General features: G+C 44.1%; 1 protein-coding gene and 1 long non-coding RNA gene across 2 annotated transcripts in view; one reads left to right on the forward strand and one right to left on the reverse strand.

The window, feature by feature from the left end:
* Positions 1-1,538: 1,538 nt before the first annotated feature.
* LAMA1 (laminin subunit alpha 1) overlaps positions 1,539-18,715 on the reverse strand; it is a 157,286-nt gene continuing 140,109 nt past the window's right edge. Inside the window, exons 52-63 of the mRNA XM_059139976.1 lie at positions 17,597-17,711; positions 17,241-17,411; positions 14,826-14,989; positions 13,939-14,124; positions 12,386-12,521; positions 11,158-11,270; positions 7,901-8,090; positions 7,207-7,365; positions 6,530-6,683; positions 5,248-5,381; positions 2,544-2,766; positions 1,539-1,987 (exon numbers count right to left, since the gene is read on the reverse strand). Coding sequence (XP_058995959.1) covers positions 1,827-1,987; positions 2,544-2,766; positions 5,248-5,381; positions 6,530-6,683; positions 7,207-7,365; positions 7,901-8,090; positions 11,158-11,270; positions 12,386-12,521; positions 13,939-14,124; positions 14,826-14,989; positions 17,241-17,411; positions 17,597-17,711 — 1,906 coding nt within the window. The 3' untranslated portion in view covers positions 1,539-1,826. The remainder of the gene's footprint in view (positions 1,988-2,543; positions 2,767-5,247; positions 5,382-6,529; positions 6,684-7,206; positions 7,366-7,900; positions 8,091-11,157; positions 11,271-12,385; positions 12,522-13,938; positions 14,125-14,825; positions 14,990-17,240; positions 17,412-17,596; positions 17,712-18,715) is intronic.
* Positions 2,760-13,945, forward strand: LOC131811429 (uncharacterized). Its single transcript, XR_009345929.1, has 4 exons — positions 2,760-4,387; positions 5,115-10,564; positions 10,607-11,222; positions 12,880-13,945. It is a non-coding gene; the product is annotated as an uncharacterized LOC131811429 (long non-coding RNA).

Raw genomic sequence — 18,715 nt, forward strand, 5'->3', positions numbered from 1 at the left:
CAAGAATGGTCTTATGTATGGTCATCTCCTGTGTAGACTCTCTGTGCCAGGTGACTTTGGCTGGCTGACTGGAGCTGGTCTGGTGTGGGCAGGGCATCATGTGGCACTCTGGGCTAGGGTTGCCCTGGTGCAATGGCCAGAGCTGACATGGGCATGGGCAGGGCTGTCCCAGAGTGCTAGGTAGAGGGCATCCTAGCAGGACAGCTGAAGCTGAAGTAGATGTGGGCTGGGGGTTTTCGGGGCTCTCCATGCAGTGCACAGTCTTGTGGGGCAGCTATAGCTGAGGCAGATGCAGGCCAGGGGGATCTGGGGTACTCCATGCATAGGGCATCTTGGCAGGAGAGCTGTAGCTGATGTGGGTATTGGCTCAGGCAGTTGCAGGGCTCTCTGGCCAGAAGGTATCCTTGGAAGACAGCTAAAGTCAAAGTGGGTGCAAGTCTGGGTGTCCCAGCATGCTCAGCACAGGGGGTGACCTAGCAGGCAGTTAGAGCTGAGGCTGGCACCAGGTCAGGATGTCCTGGGACACTCTGCACAGGGGCTGTCCTGGTGCTGTGGCCGAAACCAAGGTAGGCATGGGCTGGGGATTCCTAGTCACTCTCCGCATTGGGTACCTTGGCTCCAGCTACCCTGCCTAAGTGGCATGAGCCAAGAGGGCCCAGTGTTCTTTGCACCAGGCTTCTCTAGCAGGCAGTAGAGCTGAAGTGGTGCAGACATGGCGTGTTCTGGGGTACGTTATGCCAGGGTCACCTTACTGGGATGGCTGGAACTATAGTGAGCACTGGCCAGGGTGTTCCAGTGTGCACTGTGTTGGGGCAACTTTGGTGGAACGGCTGGGGTGGTGTGAGCTAGTAGCCCAGAGCTCAGTGAGGCGGTAGGCCAGTGACGGTGCTGGGACCTTTCTCCCATCTACATTATTAGGGTAGATGTGGAACAAACCATGGTGCTCACCAGCCTCTCCAATCTAGAGAGAAATCCAGCAGCTCCCTCATTGTTTGCTGGGGTTTTAGGGTTGGCTCTTTTCTACCATGGTTTTTTGTTTTGGGGGGGTTTTTTGTGCTCCAGGACACCCAGGGCTGCAGTGAGTTAGGGACCCAGGGCTGAGGTGGCAGGTCAACTCTGGGCACCTGCTCCCTATCTGTGCTATCCAGGTGTTCAGAGGAGTGTAAACCAAGGTACTTGCCGGCCCCTCTGACACAGAGACAGTTCCAGCAGCTCTCCCATTTGGTGGAGTTCTAAGGCTGGATCTTTTCTATACTAATTGCTCTTTTAAACCACAGCTTTTTTGCTATACCCTAGGGCCGATGAATCTGCTCCAGGTACTTGGTGCTGTCCTTCCCCGCTGGGGTTCACAGGGGTGGGCTTCTTTTCATCACCAGTTTCTACCTCTCTTGCTGTTTTTGTGTGCACTGTTATAGAGAAGCCATTCCAGCAACCCTCAGCTCTTCAGGAGTTGCTCTGTAAATCAGTGCAGAGTCGGTGCGTCTACAGAGGAGGGTTGTTCAGTTTTCCTGCATTGCCGTCCTGGACTAGACTCAGTACTTTATTTTTATGAAGCTCAAATGCAAAACATGAAAAACTCTCAAGTAATCAACAGAATATTCAGTGTTTAGGAGGAAAGAGCCAATGAATTCAATTTACATTTTCATCTATTTAATAGAGGTATTTGTTGTGTATATGATTTTAGTTTAATAGAAACACAAAATTTTTCTCTGGAAACACTTAACCTGAGTGGAAAATGAAATCAGAACTGAAAAGATTTTAATGCACAAAAACAATTCTCCTCAAACTATAAGCAATGATTCCCAGCTGTGGAGTTTCTCTGCAGTTCAGGGTTCAGACGCAGGACAGGAATGAGGGAAAACTCCTTGTAGGTCAAAAGCTCTGCTGAAGTCATAGGATTGTACTTGCGGGCCCTTAATCAGAGTGAGCTTTCTCAAACACCCCCGGAAGGAGGTCTGGCTGCTCAGGCAATTTTGCTTCACGTCCGCTGTTAAAGAAGAAAGCAGACATCTTCTTTAATTTTGTTAAATGACAGCAGTTGCACAGTCGGAACATAACTAATATCAAGTGGTTTCTCTATCAAAATTACAATAATATTCTCCCATAGTAGAAGGCAATGAAAATAATTTTAAGTCACAACTGTACCTTAACCGAGTCACAACTTATGTATTATTTGTAATAATTACTTGGAGCCTCTGAAATGCATAATTCAAATCCAGAATCAGTGTGAGAAGTTAAAATCATGTTTGTCCCCTAAAATGATTTCCTACTCTGGGGGTCACCTAAGATGAGTCACCTTGGTGAAGTCAGCTAGCTTACTTTACGTGGGATCCCTTATTCTCAGAGTCTTACCTAAGGGTGAATTTACGTGTGTTTTTTTTAATTTCCAAGAATTCTTAGGTATTTGAAATAACTTTTCTAAAAATGTAAAGGATTTGTCAGCCAAACTATTTTTCTTAAGTGCTATTCTATATCCATCTGAACTAAGACTTCCTTAGTGACAATGCTTTTTAAGAGTGAGCCAAGCAGACATCCATACGTACCAGGATAGCCACCGACATAAATAGGATTGTTGGTGTCTGCCGAGGTAGACTGGGTGTACGGACTTTCAGCATGAACTGCATTTCCATCAACAATCAGAACCAAGCGGTGTTTGCTTTTCTGAGCTTGAAGTGTGTGCCATTTTCCATCGCAGAGAGCAGTGGTAGTTTTGGGCTTGTATGTGGCTGTTATCCTACCGGCACCATTGTTAACGTGAAACAAGATCTAGACCAGCAAGACACAGGCAAATACCTTGGTGAATTCTTCCATATCTAAGGAACACAATTCATTTATATAATGCTCTTGAAGTGGATAAAATCCCAAAATTCTAAAAAGGAAGGCAAACTATGAAAAACTGATTTTGAAAAATAGCCTCTAGGGCGCCTGGGTGGCTCAGTGGGTTAAGCCGCTGCCTTCGGCTCAGGTCATGATCTCAGGGTCCTGGGATCGAGTCCCGCATCGGGCTCTGCTCAGCGGGGAGCCTGCTTCCTCCTCTCTCTCTGCCTTCCTCTCTGCCTACTTGTGATCTCTCTCTGTTGAATAAATAAATAAAATCTTTAAAAAAAAAAAAAAGAAAGAAAAATAGCCTCTAAAGGATTCAGATTTTATTACTCCCCAAATTACAGAAAGGACCAGTGACCACCTCCATGGGAATAAGCCTGAACCACTGTTTTTGCACTAATAGGAGCTGATGGGTTGACTGAGGGTCAGTTCATAGCAGTTGACTAGCACCTATGAAGGAACGTTTACTTGCTGTCTTGAGACAGACTGTAGGCGCTCTACCATAGCAAGTGGTAACACACACACAAAATCTATGACTTGCAACAAAAGATGGCAGGGAAGACTTGCAAGCATACTATGGTAAGGTTGTTATGCTGTATGTGAGGTGGTGTAGTGTATTTCAAGGTAGGCTGTAACAAATTTTAGATTATAAATCCTTGGGTGACAGCTAGACATAGTTTTAAAGGAAAAATAATAGAGGTAAAATATACATCAGAAATTACATTTTTGGCAACTTTTATACTCCTGGTAACATTTTTCAGATGTCACATTTTTTTCAAAATTCCTTTGAAGTGCAGATGAGGAAGAATTTGGCTGCAAGCCCTAGTGCAGAGAGGCAAGCAGTATGATGTCGAGGCAGCTCTGTGTAGACATGGGGATGAAATAAGAGGGGGTGAAAGAGTGAAGGGTAAGGGATACTTTCTTATATCCTCATCCCCATTCTAGGATATCCTAGGAGCCAAAAACACAATGGGGGAATAAGCAGAGTTACTAGAAACAAGCAAGTAAGATTGGAAAAAAATCTAGAGTACAAAGACTTGTTCCTTCCCTTGCAGGAGGCAGTAGCTTAAGAAGATTTAAGTATTGGTCCCAGAGCAACACAAGTTGACCACAGTGCAAGAGAAGTGGTGCGAAATGCAGTTGGGTAGGGACTGGATTGGTGAGACCCTCTTCCACCCCTCCCTGGCCTAAGGAGTTGGTTGGCAGAAAACCCCCAGTTCTCATATGGCCCTCGGGGGATGCAGAAGATGGCTAAAGAGGAAGAGGCAGCAGTACTCCTGACCGGATGGGAGTGACCAAAGCTCCAGGATCAGTCCTCACACACTGGTGATGTTGAGACCTCAGACCACTCATTATAATCTGCACAAAAGACTTGGTTGTGCCTGAAAACTAGGAGACTCAAGTCATACCTCTACTACTGTCAAGAGAAAGCTTGCAGAAAAGAAAAAAGACAAGGAAGACTCTTCATTCACATCTTGCCTGCACCCAGATGGCTCCAGCAGGGTGAAGGAGAATGAGAACAAGGAGAAACTCTGGAAGAAGATTTCAAGCAAAAGAGACTAAGGTACTGCTAATTGTTAAATTTATTTTATTCCCAACATGAGGACTGGAAGCTAAAAAGCAAAAGCAGAGTAGTTAGATGATGGTGTATCCATCCCATGGAATACTCTGCAATAAAAAGAAATGAACTGTTTACACATACAACAAGCCAGATCAACTACCAGGGAACGAGGTTCAGTGTAAAAAGCCAATTTCAAGAGGATACAGGATGTATCATATGGTTTATACAACGATTATGAAATAACGGAGAGCTGCAGAACAAATTCGTGATTGGCCAGCATTAGGCAGGCACTTGGTGTAGATGTGAAGGGCTGGCCCCACAGACCATTGTGGTAATGGTACAATTAAGTATCTTGATCGTGAGAGTGGATACATAAAGCTAAACAAGATATACATAATAAAATTGTATAGAACTACACACAGCTGTATACCTACAACTGGTGTAACTTTAAAAAAAAAGTCTGGATTGTGCCAATGTCAATTTCATGGATTTGATGTTGCATTAGAGTTATGCAAGCTGATAACCCTGGAGGAGCCTGGGGGAAGGGTACAACAGAACCTCCCTAAACATGTTACTCTAACTTGTTCTCAGCCTATAATTATTTCCAAATAAGCTAACAAATATTAGGGAGGGTAAGAGCATCAGTTTGGCAACTTTCAGATGGTGTAGTATAGTTGTAATTTTGCTTTAAACTTAATTTCAATTTTTTTGTTATTTGTAATCTTTTTAGGATTAATTGAACCTTTTCTGCACTCCATTGAAATGGATCATGGGAATCTGGATCTAGGTATTCCTACTGTTTCTTAGTTGCTCTGTTTCTGACCCTGGGGTAACCAGGAACCTCACCGAGATCAAGCACCTACCTTGCCATTTACAATCTCTAATCCAATGGCATCTACTTTGGCGCTGCTGATCCCCAGAAGGACACCGTTTTCAGAGGTGGTACGAAATTCCAGTGTGATGTTTACATCTGATCGGACTTTGTAGCCTTCCTTCACTGAAGAATACAAAGGTAACCTCCAGTTAGGGGTGAGCCTGGCCCAAGAAGGCTCAGGGTCAAAGAGGTCATGGGCTGGCTGGCTGTGCATTTTGGCTCCTGGCTCAGGAAGCCTGGCTCTAGCTCTTTCATCCTCACCAGCAAGTCACCTCTGAGCCTCAGCTTCCTCATCTGTAAGATGAAGTGATGCTCTTAAAGAAGACCTATGCCATCATCAGGCTTAAGCCAGACTAGAGTCAGGGCAGGCCCATCCTCTCATCTAGAGCCACAGAGGGAAAAAGCAGAAGGATTTGATCCATAGAGTCTCACCATCATCTAGCCAGGAACAGTCCATTCTGTTTTCCCAATACTGGGTATGTCATCATTTACTGAGAAGATTAGCATGCACACAGGATTTTTTAAAGTGGGGTGTAATGAAATGGATATTTTATTTAGGTAACAGGAAAACTGAAAAACCAAACTGGGGATATGTAGCAGGCAATCGTTCAGTCCAGGGTTAAAGCGGAATTGGGACTGAAAGAAAGATGTGTGCTAGCTCTTCCCTCTGCCCACCCACCCACCCCTAATCTCCTACCAGAGCCTCCCTGGTTCCCTTTGGTAGAAAGCAGAACAGAGGTAAGAGGAGCATGGTCCTGAGTGCAAGTAGGAGTTTAACAGTAGGAGTTTAACCAAAAAGCCTTGAGGAATTTGCATTCTAAGGCATTTTTGACATTTAAATTCCTCTACTTAGGATCAGTATTTTTAATAATCTCAATGGAGTCATTTTTTTCATCAGACCTGACTTGATTTGGCTGGTCTGGGTATTTTATGCTGATTTTTGTCAAAGGCATTTATTAACTTGGGCAGTGACAATATGCCTTACATAATTCAGGGGAAGTACAGATGAAACCAGTATCGCATGCGTGCCCTCTGCCAGGAGGTGCAGCATTGCTGGTGGGAGTGAGCCTGCATCAGGCCATCTGGATAGCATGCAAGGGAGAAGGCTTTTGTATTGGAAGTTGAGAAATCTGGATAAACTGGAACACTTAACTCACTGTTGTCTTGCTGCAGGTCTGTCCAGGAGGCCTGTCCTAGCATTTCATTCTTGGATCAATATCAGAGTGCAGGCTAATAAACCCAAAGATTTCTTTCATGTTGATAATACATACCAAGAGCTGCATATCCACTTCCTTCAAAGAAAGTTCCTTCTTGGACCGCTGCATAGCACCTAGTTACTGAAAATGCAGACACTGGCCTTTCCTTGTCCAGCTGTTTGCCATTGACTGTCACCTCCCCAATGCAGGCAGGGACACTATGGGTGATCTAAAACAAATGACAGGACAATAGATGCTCTAAGTATAATAAAAGTATAATGAGAAGGCCAGTTTTTCCTGTTTCACCAAAACATTAAAATATTAGCTTTTGGTTTTTAAAATCAGATTTCCACAATAGTCTACATAAACATCTAACTGAAAGAAAGCTAGTAGGATTTGGCTTTCCGTAAAGGTGTTTTCTATAATTTGGGTTAAGTAGTGTGGAATTCAAGAATGCTGAGTTTTCTAATCTGCAAATACAAATCCACTAGTTTTCCTGAATTGTACCAGGGCTAATGGCTGTGGAAAGGGAAATGTTCATTAACTAACAGGTAGAAAAGTCTGGCTGAGCTTCAAGGGCTTCTAAGGGGAAACCGAAACACAAAATCTGGGGACAAGATTTTAAAAGGTCTGTATCACGCAGCCAAGCCCTAGTCTCAAACAAAATAACTTAACATTTTCCTTTACAAAAGAAAAAAGACAAAAACACAGCCACAATAAAGGTAAAATGGGCTGCAGAAAAAGCTGCTTACATTCCCAATGTTCCTGGCCCTGTAGTCAGAGGGAAGGCCTCCTAGGTACAGCTTTCCTTCCACATCCAGCATGGTCCCATCTCCCACAGCAGTCACCGTGGGGGCCTCCTGGCCATCGACCATCATGAAGCCCTTTCTTTTAAAGTGCTCTGTCTTGACCTAGAACAAAATGAGAATATTCAGTTTTTAAGGAATCTGAGAAAACAACAGATATTTGTTTGCAACATCTCTTCATTATTGCTATAAATAGCCTGAATGAGACCCTAAAGGATGGCTCCAATTTCCACACAGTTGGTGCTGAAGAGCCAAAGCCTGGCAGGAGATGGGGCAGGCAGAGGTAAAGCACATATTAGAACAGGAAGTACTCCCAAGTCCTAGTTATAAGAAAGCAAATGCTGTGATCTAGGGGTGGGCTCATTCACCCCACAGGTGGGTTTGATTTACTTCTCATAAGTCGAGAACACTTTTGGAACCTTTCATTCATTCCACCACTGTCTGCTGAGTGCCTGTTAGGTGTCAGGCACCGAGCTAAGCCCTGGTCATACTTCAGGATTTCGCAAAGGTCCCAGCCTGCAAGGATCTTACATGCTGTAGGGTAGATAGTACACACAAAGCAAGCTATATCATTTTCATGACTGTGAACTGGATGGAATAAAACTTAGCATGAGTGATTAAAAGCTTCCTGAGAGCATACCGTGTGCCATCTGCCATCATTGATCAATGCAGGGTGGGAAACTGTTGTTCTCCCTTTCCCAAGATCAAACAGGAAGTGAAGGTAGCCCCCATGCAGCTGGAGTGTGGCGTAATCAACTTGGTTCTGATGAGCCATGTAGTAAATCAGACCGCTGGAGGCGAATGTTCGGATACTTAGCTGAACTGAAAGCCTAGAAGAAAACAAGAGCTCGGCCCTCAGAAAGGAATAAACTTTCACTTTTAAAATTAACCTGAGAAAGAGAACCCAATCATTGTTTCAGTCTTTACATTGAAAGGTCTCAGCAGAGAATCATTCATTCATCCATCTGTTCATCCAATTAATGGTTACCCTATATGTTTAATTGCCAGGAACTGTTCTAAAGGCTAAGGCTGAAGCAGTGAACATAGAGGAATGTCCTTTCTCCTACAAAACTAATACCAGAAATCTATCAGATAAAACTGGGTCAAAAGAGGCAAACTGGTGGGTGGTTCTATTATGTAGGAAGGCAGGCAGGCAGCTCTGAAAAGATGGTATTTCCACTGAGCTCTGAATGACAGGAGCAAGCCCTACAAAGCCCAGCAGGGTAGACCTGCCTTACGTTTTTGGACAGCACAGAGTATGTGAAAACAATGGCCTGATTTGGCAGGACAGCCAGGAATCCCCTAGCAGAGCTCTAGGGACACGGCAGCACACAGCAGTGGACAGAAGCTGGCATCTGGGTGGCTGTTGCAGAAGGGAGCACAACATCACCAAAGCACTCAGGGACAAGGAAAGGAGAGTGTGGCCCTGCCCTTGTGGATGAGGGGCTCTGGGAGGCAGTATTTCCATCTCTACTGCAGTGGGGAGTCAGTCCTGAGGGGAATGGGCAGGGCTTGACTGACCTCTTCAAAGGAACCTATGCTGTGACGAAGCCCTGTATGAGGCCATGGGGCCAGCAGGCATTAGCAGGCACCTGCTGCAACCATCCACAGAGGCGGGGTCCTGGTGGCTTCAATGGGGGTCTTATGGGGGATGCAGAGGGGATGAACTAATTCATGAAATGTTCTGGAAGAAGAAGCAATAGGACCTGTACATGGACTGAATTTGCAGAGAGAGGGAATGAAAATAACCATCTCTAGGTTAGGGTCCTAGGCATCGAGAGAAAGGGTGCTGATGTCTACTGAAATAGCAAAGCTGGGACAGCAGGTTTAGAGGAAGACTGAATTCTTTCTTGGTATGTTGGTATGGAGAAGCCAGTTGGGGATACACCTCCACAGTCCTAAGCAGAGGTCAGGGCTAGACGTGTGGGTGCTGGTACAAATAGAGGATATTTTAAAGCCACTGAAATATGGAAGTTCCCCTGAGAGAAAACACAGAAGAGGGCCGGGCCTTCTCTGATCGAAGAGGAACCAGCAGAGGAGACCAAGCAGAGAAGGGCAGAGAGAGCAGGAAATCAGGAGCGTGTGGGGCTAAGACAGCCAAGTACCTGTGAGAGTGCTGAGGTCCCAGCAAAGAAGGGCTCTCGGGATGCGGGCACAGCAGGTCTGGGATAACTGTGGCAAGAGCAATCAAGAAGCGAGGGGAGGCTGACTGGGCTGGTGGAGAAGGACAAGAGGGGAGAAAGGCAGACTGCCACAGGAGCCAGCCTCCGTTTTTTTGTTTTTAAATAAGGCAGTTCTTTCAAGAAGTCTTGAAATAACAGCCAGGATACTGTGCAGGTAGGGTGGGATATGGAGTCTCTCAGAGTTGAAGTTAGGAGCTACCAGAGGGAATGGTTACCAGCATAAACACAGTGTCTGGGTTTGAATCCCATTCTGCTGTGTGCCCTGAGCACGTGACTTGACTTGCCTGTGCCTCAGTTTCCTCATCTATAAAAGAGCAAATAAAGAGCATACCTTCCTCATAGAATAGTTATGAGTCAGGGGGTACAGTTAAATACTGAGGGACAAGGATCTACTCCTCTTGTTAGCACTGAGGCTGCTGAGGGTGATGGCTCAGAGAAGCGATGGGCTCCAGAGGGCAGAGAGGGGACAATAGGACCCCTCCTCTGTGGTAGGAGGGGAAGAGGTATAAGGTGCAGACAAAGGCAGGCTTCTCTTTCTGGTAGTGGACAGATGAGGGAGTTCTCTGTGTTCACTGAGGTGTCATCGGCTGGGGCAAGAAGAGAGGCTGTGGGGATTTTGAGTTTTGAGATGAGAGAAGCTATAAGGAGTAAAAAAAAAAGTGAACATATTCGATAACAGTACCAGCTGCCCATGTGATTTGGGAGTTCCATCTGAATTCACTGGCTTCACGTCCAACCAGGGAGGGAAGAGATACACACTTCTACAACCTTGACCACCAGTTTGGGTCCTGGCATGGATTAGCTAAGTAGCAGTTCTACCCAGGGCCAGTGTGCAAAGGAACACCAGTCATAAAGGAATTGGGACCATCCGGGTCGGGGGTAAACTGTGCTGGGGGGCTGCAGGGAGTAGTGCTGAGAAAGCATGAGGGCTTTGAGGTCTTGATACAGTTGAGGAGCTGCTGGGATGGGAAGCAGCAGAAAGGAGGTGGCGGCTGATTAATAGGATGCTTCAGATAGAGATTTTGGAGGTGGGATGGGTGTTTACAAAGTAGGGTAGAGGATGACCATGGGGAGAGGGTGGCTGAGGAAGACCCTCTAACAGGAGCCAGAGGATTTGGAAGGTCAGAGGAAGACCCTCTAACAGGAGCCAGAGGATTTGGAAGGTCAGATGTGGAGCTGCTGAATTCATGGAGAATGATGGCCTGAGCTGTGGAACAAAGACGATGGGTACAGTCTGAAGGGTTTGGAGAAGTGGACAAATGTTGAATGTGGGCTGGCTAAGCCAAGCAAGGGTCCCTGGGGACAAGTAGGTGTGAGGGCGAGAAGAACCGGGCAGATTAGTATATGGCACCAAGGAGTTTGAGGGGTGCAGTGAGAAAGTTTGGGGGAATAATTTGATCAGATTAGTAAGTGCTTACAATAGAGTAGGGTTGAAAATCCAGATGCTGATAGATCCAAAGAACTTGAGATTCTAGAACAAGAGGAATTTAGAGAGAGAACCTACCCATGTGCTTTCCTAGATTCATACACAGGGGCAGCAACCCGCCTTCCTCAGAAGGGGTAAGAACAAACCACAGGGACTCCACTGAACCACATCTGAAGCATCGGTTGTGCACAAGGCCTGCATTCCTGTTCTCTGCCTTCTCACCGCTGAGGAATACCTCCCTGTTCATCTCTCTGAGACGCCTAATAAAGACTTCAGAACAATACCCACCTCTTTCTGACAGCCAGCTGATTGAAAGGCAACACGAAATGGCTGCTTTGTGTGAGGCCAAACTGGTGAGCACTGGGGATATAGTCTGGGGCTCTGTCCACAGCACACTGTTCCTGTAATAAGAGATGCAGACAGACTCTCACCACAGAGCCAGGGCTTCCCCTGACATGTACAGGTTTTTCCCTAAAGAAAACCTCTCTGAAGCAATTGGATCGGAACACCAACAGCTACAAATATGTGTTGGCACAGACTCAGTCTTTGCTTTGAATAGTTTACTTGCTGTCTCTTCATCTCTGAGAAGGCAATTAGAGCTTCTGGCTTTCACCTCAGTCCCACTCAGGTTTGCTTAAAATTACCCTGAATTTTCATCAGGGGAAGGGCCAGAGGGTATCAGCAGCCACAGGAGTGGCTACAGCCTGTGCACCAGGAAACACACCCAGCAGGGCCTCTGAGGGGGATGTCTGATGCCTCCCAGGCAGTAGCGGGGGAGGTCGGACAGCAGCCACTGCAGGAAGGGGTCTGCTTGGGAACAGCGCCCTCTACACAGTGAGTCCGAACCACGTGAGGCTTCTGGGGGAGGGAGGGGTGGGTTTGGATGCTACCAAGAGCACCCGCTGGAAGTCCAAGATTGGCTATGCTTGGAAGGTACTGCTCTTTGCGTGACTGCTCACCGTCTACATGATTAGAGTACATGCTTTAACCAAGGAAGTGGAGGAACCAGAAAAAAAAGAAAATGAAAACTAGTAACTGCCATTAAAAATATCTGGTCAATACATACATGGTGAAATACTACTCAGCTGTCAAAAAGAATGAAATCTTGCCATTGGCAGTGACATGGGCAGAGCTACACAGTGATGCCAAATGGAATGAGCTACCAAATGATGGTAAGGGGAGTAAGTCAGAGAAAGACAAATACTGTATGGTTTCACTCATATGTGGAATTTAAGAACTAAAACAGATGAACATATGGGAAGGGAGGGGAAAAAAAGGAGAAACCATAAGAGACTTAATGATAGAGAACAAATTAATTGCTTGAGGGGGGACTTGTGAGGGATGGGCTCGATGGAGGGTGTGCATTAAGGAGGGCATATGATTCATACAACACCCAGTGCTCAGCACAGCTGATAAACTGTTGAACACTACATCTGAGGCTAATGATGCACTGCTCTATGTTGGCTAATTGAATTTAAAAAAAAAAAAAAAAAAGATTAAGGAAAGCCCCTCTTACCAGACGTGGTAAAGGCTGGGGCTCTGGCAGGCGCTCACTGTCCTCTCCGTGAAGAGTGAGCTTCGGCCTTTCTGAAAGCAAGCAGGTGTCCAAGTCCACCTGTTCACTGCCAGCCGCACTTGTGAAATCCAAATGTCTAGATACAGAGTGTTTACAAAATTAAGATACTATAAGTCAACACAGGAACCAACATCATTTGATTATTGAACACTAAAATCCATGAAAAATCATTAATCTATTACTCTTAGAGTAACCAAATGGACTGTCTTCCACAGCAACTAGAAGTCCGTCTATCTTATCCTCTTGTTTGATTCTTTGGCCCACCCCACTCCAGGCCCTCCCCATGTTGTCTACCTGACCACCAGCCTCCAGAGTGGGCTCGAATGCTGTCCACTCTTCCTGCAGCTGGGGCAGAGCTAAGGGAAAGACTATGGTTCTGGTCCTCAACAGTAGTGGACACTGTCCTCAGTTAAACACTGATTTCTTTCTTACAGGTTTGCATCTGCCAGGAAGTCATGAATTACACTTGCTCTCCTTCCCTTCACTCTGTAGCCCTTGCAACATGTCCCGTTTATATGTACCCTCTTGGCACTTTCTGAGGACATGGCTGTGAATGGCACAGAAACATTTCTGCCTTGTGGATTTCCCAGCCTCATCGCTTTCAGGAGGAAGAAGACGAATCAATTGTGTATTCATAAACAGAGAACTGGGTGAATAAATTAATCAACTGTACAAATGAGTAAACCAAGGCTCTGACATTAGAATTGTGCTGAAACCCAATGTACTTTTATTCTTTTACATTTCAAGGACTCTTAAGAGGTTCTTTCACAGAGGACACGGTGACCCTCAAAGATCCAAGTCCTTGTTTGAGGTCTCAAGGCAAAATCAGCCACCCAGCTAGGAGGGGAACTTCAGCCTCCTGATGCCCCCCGCAAACTCTGGTTCCATACCCGCCCCCCCCCCCGACCCCCACAGATCAGCATAGCATCTGACCCACCAGCACTCCTACCTACGCAGAGGATGACTGAGGAAGAAATAACTGCCTGTGGGCACATGTCACTTCTCTTCCTCCTCATGAGCTCCACAGAGGAAACAGACTAAGAGGAGTTCATTAGACAGTCATTGTTTTAGGAGGAACTGTTAATAATCTGAAGCTGTAAGGAGCCCAGCTAGAAAGGTTCCTTGAAAGCGGTGAACTCAAGACAACAAGAAACTTGCATCACAAAATCTCTGTTCCCTGGAATTCATGTCACAAGTGTATTTGACCTCTGAGGTTTACTGATAGTCCTATAGAGCTAATGTTCAATGGTTTTTGTTTTGTTTTGTTTTTTTCTTGTTTTTTTAATTCTAGGATTACCAGATCTATCCATCATTCTAATCCAGTAAAATCCATGTGGGTGACTATTATGATAGAACAATGGGGTTCACTTTTTATTCAAAAACTTAGGATTTTAGGCAATCTCAAACAGCAGAGTTAGCAGATCATTGTCAGTACTCAGCAATAAAAGATTTCTAGGAAGTGCAGAAACATGTTGACGCTCGGTTACACTTACTCCATATTAAAGATCAGGTTTTTGATGCAGCCATGGAATGATCTTCTCATCTTGAGCACTGAGTTCCCCTCCTCCTCTGGAATCCCCCCTATGTACAGCTTGGATACATTTATTGCCTTGCTTTCTGCTGAGGGGCCCAACTTCATTTCTATGGGATTGGTCTCATCCATCTGGACAGTGATAACTCTAAAAGGTCAAAGGAGAAAAAAGCTTTTAAATATAATGAAACATAACTTTATTTTAATATATAATTCCACAAGTTCATTCTGAATGATTAAAGTTCATACTGAAAGATAAATTTTAACATGACATTATGTGAATAAAAAGGTGAATCTTGAAAATGAAAACATACAATTGAACATTCTCCCCAAATGAATGGGTGTTATTAAATACTGTTGAATTCAATTGCTTTTTGGAGGGTATTGTTTTTTTACTTTAATGAAATAATCCAGCATACTTTTAAAATATTTGGCCTACAGTTTCGGAGGGAAATACATAGGGATGCTGATATAACACTATTTACTATTTTAACTATTTACTGTGTAGTTATTTACTATTTTTCCATTTGCTATTTAGTATTGATGTAATGTTATTTATTAACACTATGTTACTATTGACCACAGAATTAATCTGATCTTATACAATATATACTGGGCTCCAGAAAAGAGAAGGGTTAAGGTTTTTCAATTTTGAAAATTCCAAATATCTTACTTTGAAGCAGATGAAATTTCTAGAGAGGTATTCTAGCAAGGTTCCAGAATTATTTTGAAACTATAAAATCTATGAATTCTCATGACCTCATACTAATCATCCTGATCATTTCACTGTGAAGAGTATCCTAACAAGGTTCCTGTTGGTGAGGTCACCATGCCCTTGTACACAAATACCTCCCGGTCCTTATCAGGGAAATGGAATGTTCTCGGCCGTCGCCATATGTGCCCTTGGGAGCACGCAGGAGAGCTCTTCTCAGGCTTGTTCCGTCCCCAGAGTTAATGTGCACTTCTATGTGGCCCTCAATCAGCATGATGGAAAAGAAGGGCTGGGAAGGTTGCTAAGAGATTTCAGATAGAAAAAAATTACTATGTGATTTTTAAAATTACTGTCTTATGAAGGTAATGTGGAATATTAAACAAGTAAGCAATTCATTAAGAATATCTATCTACATCTAACACAACTCTTGTATTTTATATATGGCCTTCTAACCTCTGCTCATATAACTTACATTTGGCATTATGCTTGTATCACTAACCATATCAGAGATTACCATTTCTACATAGCCTTCACACTTTTTTTTTTTTTTAAGATCTTATTTATTTATTTGACAAAAAGCGAGATCACAAGGAGGCAGCAGCAGGCAGAGAGAGAGGGGAAAGCTGGCTCCCTGCTGAGCAGAGAGCCTGATGTAGGGCTCCATCCCAGGACCCTGAGATCATGACCTGAGCCGCGGGCAGAGGCTTAACTCACTGAGCCACCCAGGGACCCCGAGCCTTCACATTTTTTTATTGCTATATTATGTGCCAACAAATAGATACGTTTGAAGTATTGATCAATTTTTTATTGTTAAAAATTTAGTTTCCAATTTTTTCTTACCGTACATAATGCTTTTGCCTGTGAAATTGTTTCTAACATTTCTAAAAGTGGGATTAAAAGGTTTAAGAGTTTGAAACTTATTAAAGCTCTGAGAACTATTTTGCCACATTAAAAATAGCTCCACCAGCAGAACTGGAATACAAGTGTCTCACAATCTCTTTGTGAGCCTTGGATGACAGCATACCATTTTGCTGACATAGCAATTTTTGATTAGCAAGTGGTCCTATTAAGAATGGTGGAGGAAAACAGTTTGCCACTTCTTTCAAAAGTGAACCACAGAATTATCATGTGACCTAGTAAGTCCACACGTAGGTACATATACCCAGAAGAACTCAAGGCACTCAAGATACCCAAACAAATACTGGTATGTGAATGTTCATAGCAGCATTATTCATAATAGCCAAAAATGTAGATACAGCCCAAATGTCCATCAGTGAATAAATTATGCCATGTACACACAGCAGAATATCAATTCAGCCATAAAAATGAAGTGCTGACACCTGCCACCACATGGATGAAATTCCAAAATACACCAAGCGGAAGACATGGACAATCACACGCTGTATGAGCCCATGTCTGTGAAATCTGGAGAACAGGGGGTTGATTGACCAATACAGAAAGAAGACTGGCGATCGCCAGGGATGAGGAGTGACCACTTCATGACACAGGCTTCTATTTGGGATGACAAAAATGTTTTGGAACTAGACAGAGGAGATGGCCTCACAACATTGTGAAGCATTCAATGCTACTAAATTGTTCACTTGAAATAGTTACTTTTATGGTTTTATGGTCACTTGAAATGGTTACTTTTACATGAATTTCATCTCAACTAGGAAAAAAAGGAAAAGGTAGAGTCCATACACCATTGTGTCATTGTTAGACCTTCTCTAAGTGGCTCGGGAGGCACGAGGGGTCCACAGACTGGTGTTCCAGTCCTGCTTCTGACCTAAATCAGCTGTGTGACCTTGGACAGGATAATAAGGATCTCTGAACCCATTTCCTCAGCAAAATGTAGGAAACAGAATTCACCCCATGTGTGGCTGTGATCATTACACAGCAGTGTTTGTGAAGTCTCATGCGCGATAGAGGACAGCGGGCTGCGAGCTGCAGTTAGATGACCCCTACTTCATCGGACAAGACATTAGCATTCTGTAAAGCCTCTTCAGATTGCATGATTTATGCAAGTTTGAGCAAAGGAAAGAATAAATATCTATGCTCTGAAAATGGAATATAAATATGGAAAGCCATCAACTTTTCTCTTTCCTACCACTGGTTCACTATTTATCACAGGCCACATTTCTTTCTATCCTATTTGTAGATAAGGGAAATTGTGCCTCTTGGAGCAATATACTAAAAAAACTCTATAAAAATTAAGGATTTACTACTGTCTTAGCCTTAAAGAGTAACAACCCTAACATGGAAAAAAAGCCCAGTTTGTGCTATCTGAGTTTGAAAAGAGCTAGAGGTAGACAGCAAGTTATCTTTTCAGTAGCTAGACAAGGAAAATGGACTATGTAACAGAGCAATTGCTGATTCCGTGGGGAAAGACATTCAGCGGTGCAACTTCTATTTATTGAAGTGCACACTCATAAGCAACTGGCCACACAGCTACAATAAATGTTCATCACTAAGTCATTCTCCACCTAGTGTTTCTCGAAGTCAATTCCTTCCTGAGCTCCTGGCTGAATAGCAATAACGTTTGAGCTACTTACCCCATGGGCCGGTAGATGACCCTGCTTCTCCCCCTCTCTGCCCAGGGCAACCAGGATGATGCCACTGCTATTCTTGGTGGCAAATGTGGCCAACAATTCCGATTCTGGTAACAAAGGCTTGGGTGACAGTTCAACGTAGCCGCCTTTCAAGAAGCTAACGCTTCGGATAGGCTGGTCACAAAAGAGAGAAAGGAACACCATTAGGTCCACCGGAATGCTACATGGCCCATGGTGGGGTCTACTGCCAGTCTCCCTTTCATCCCTCTTCCATCCCTCCACTGGCTTAGATTTTGTTACCTTACTACATGGGTAAGTCAGGGGGACCTTTATAGAAACGTTTTATTAATGTTTCTCACCTCCAATATACAGCCTTTTCTCACTCCATAGGAATTTCTGAGTAAATCAAAAGTTGATCTGGCTATTTCCAGGTTTTTGATACAGCCCACATAGCTTTTGCTGGTGACACCCCTCCTGTGGGGAAGGGCATGAGAACAACAAAATTTGCATTTTATAACTCCATTTTTTTTAACAGCTTACTTAAAAACAAGATATTTTTTTTTCTTTTTAATTATTATTTTTTAAAAATTTCTTTTCAGTGTAACAGTATTCATTGTTTTGCACCACACCCAGTGCTCCATGCAATACGTGCCTTCCCCAATACCCACCACCTGGTTCCCCAACCTCCCACTCCCCGCCCCTTCAAACCCCTCAGATTGTTTCTCAGAGTCCATAGTTTCTCATGATTCACCTCCCCTTCCAATTTCCCTCAATTCCCTTCTCCTCTCCATCTCCTCATATCCTCCATGTTATTTGTTATGCTCCACAAATAAGTGAAACCATATGATACTTGACTCTCTCTGCTTGACTTATTTCATTCAGCATAATCTCTTCCAGTCCCGTCCATGTTGCTACAAAAGTTGGGTATTCATCCTTTCTAATGGAGGCATAATACTCCATAGTGTATATGGACCACATCTTCCTTATCCATTCATCCGTTGAAGGGCATCTTGGATTTTTCCACAGTTTGGCGACTGTGGCCATTGCTGCTATAAACATTAGGGTACAGATGGCCCTTCTTTTCACTCCATCTGTATCTTTGGGGTAAATACCCAGTAGTGCAATTGCAGGGTCATAGGGAAGCTCTATTTTTAATTTCTTGAGGAATCTCCACACTGTTCTCCAAAGTGGCTGCACCAACTTGCATTCCCACCAACAGTGTAAGAGGGTTCCCCTTTCTCCACATCTTCTCCAACACATGTTGTCTCCTGTCTTGCTAATTTTGGCCATTCTAACTGGTTTATAACTTCACTTTTGAAAAAAGGAATAAAAATGGGTCTACAAGTAAAAACGATTTGCTTCTATAAGTCATTCTGCAGAAACGTCTAGGTCCTCCTCTAAGAGGGATATTGATGGTGAAGACTTCAAGTCACATGAATGCTCTTCTTAGGACCAAGGAAAGGGGCTGAATTTAATGA

This window comes from Mustela lutreola, chromosome 11 (assembly GCF_030435805.1).
Source record: "Mustela lutreola isolate mMusLut2 chromosome 11, mMusLut2.pri, whole genome shotgun sequence".
NCBI lineage: Eukaryota > Metazoa > Chordata > Mammalia > Carnivora > Mustelidae > Mustela > Mustela lutreola.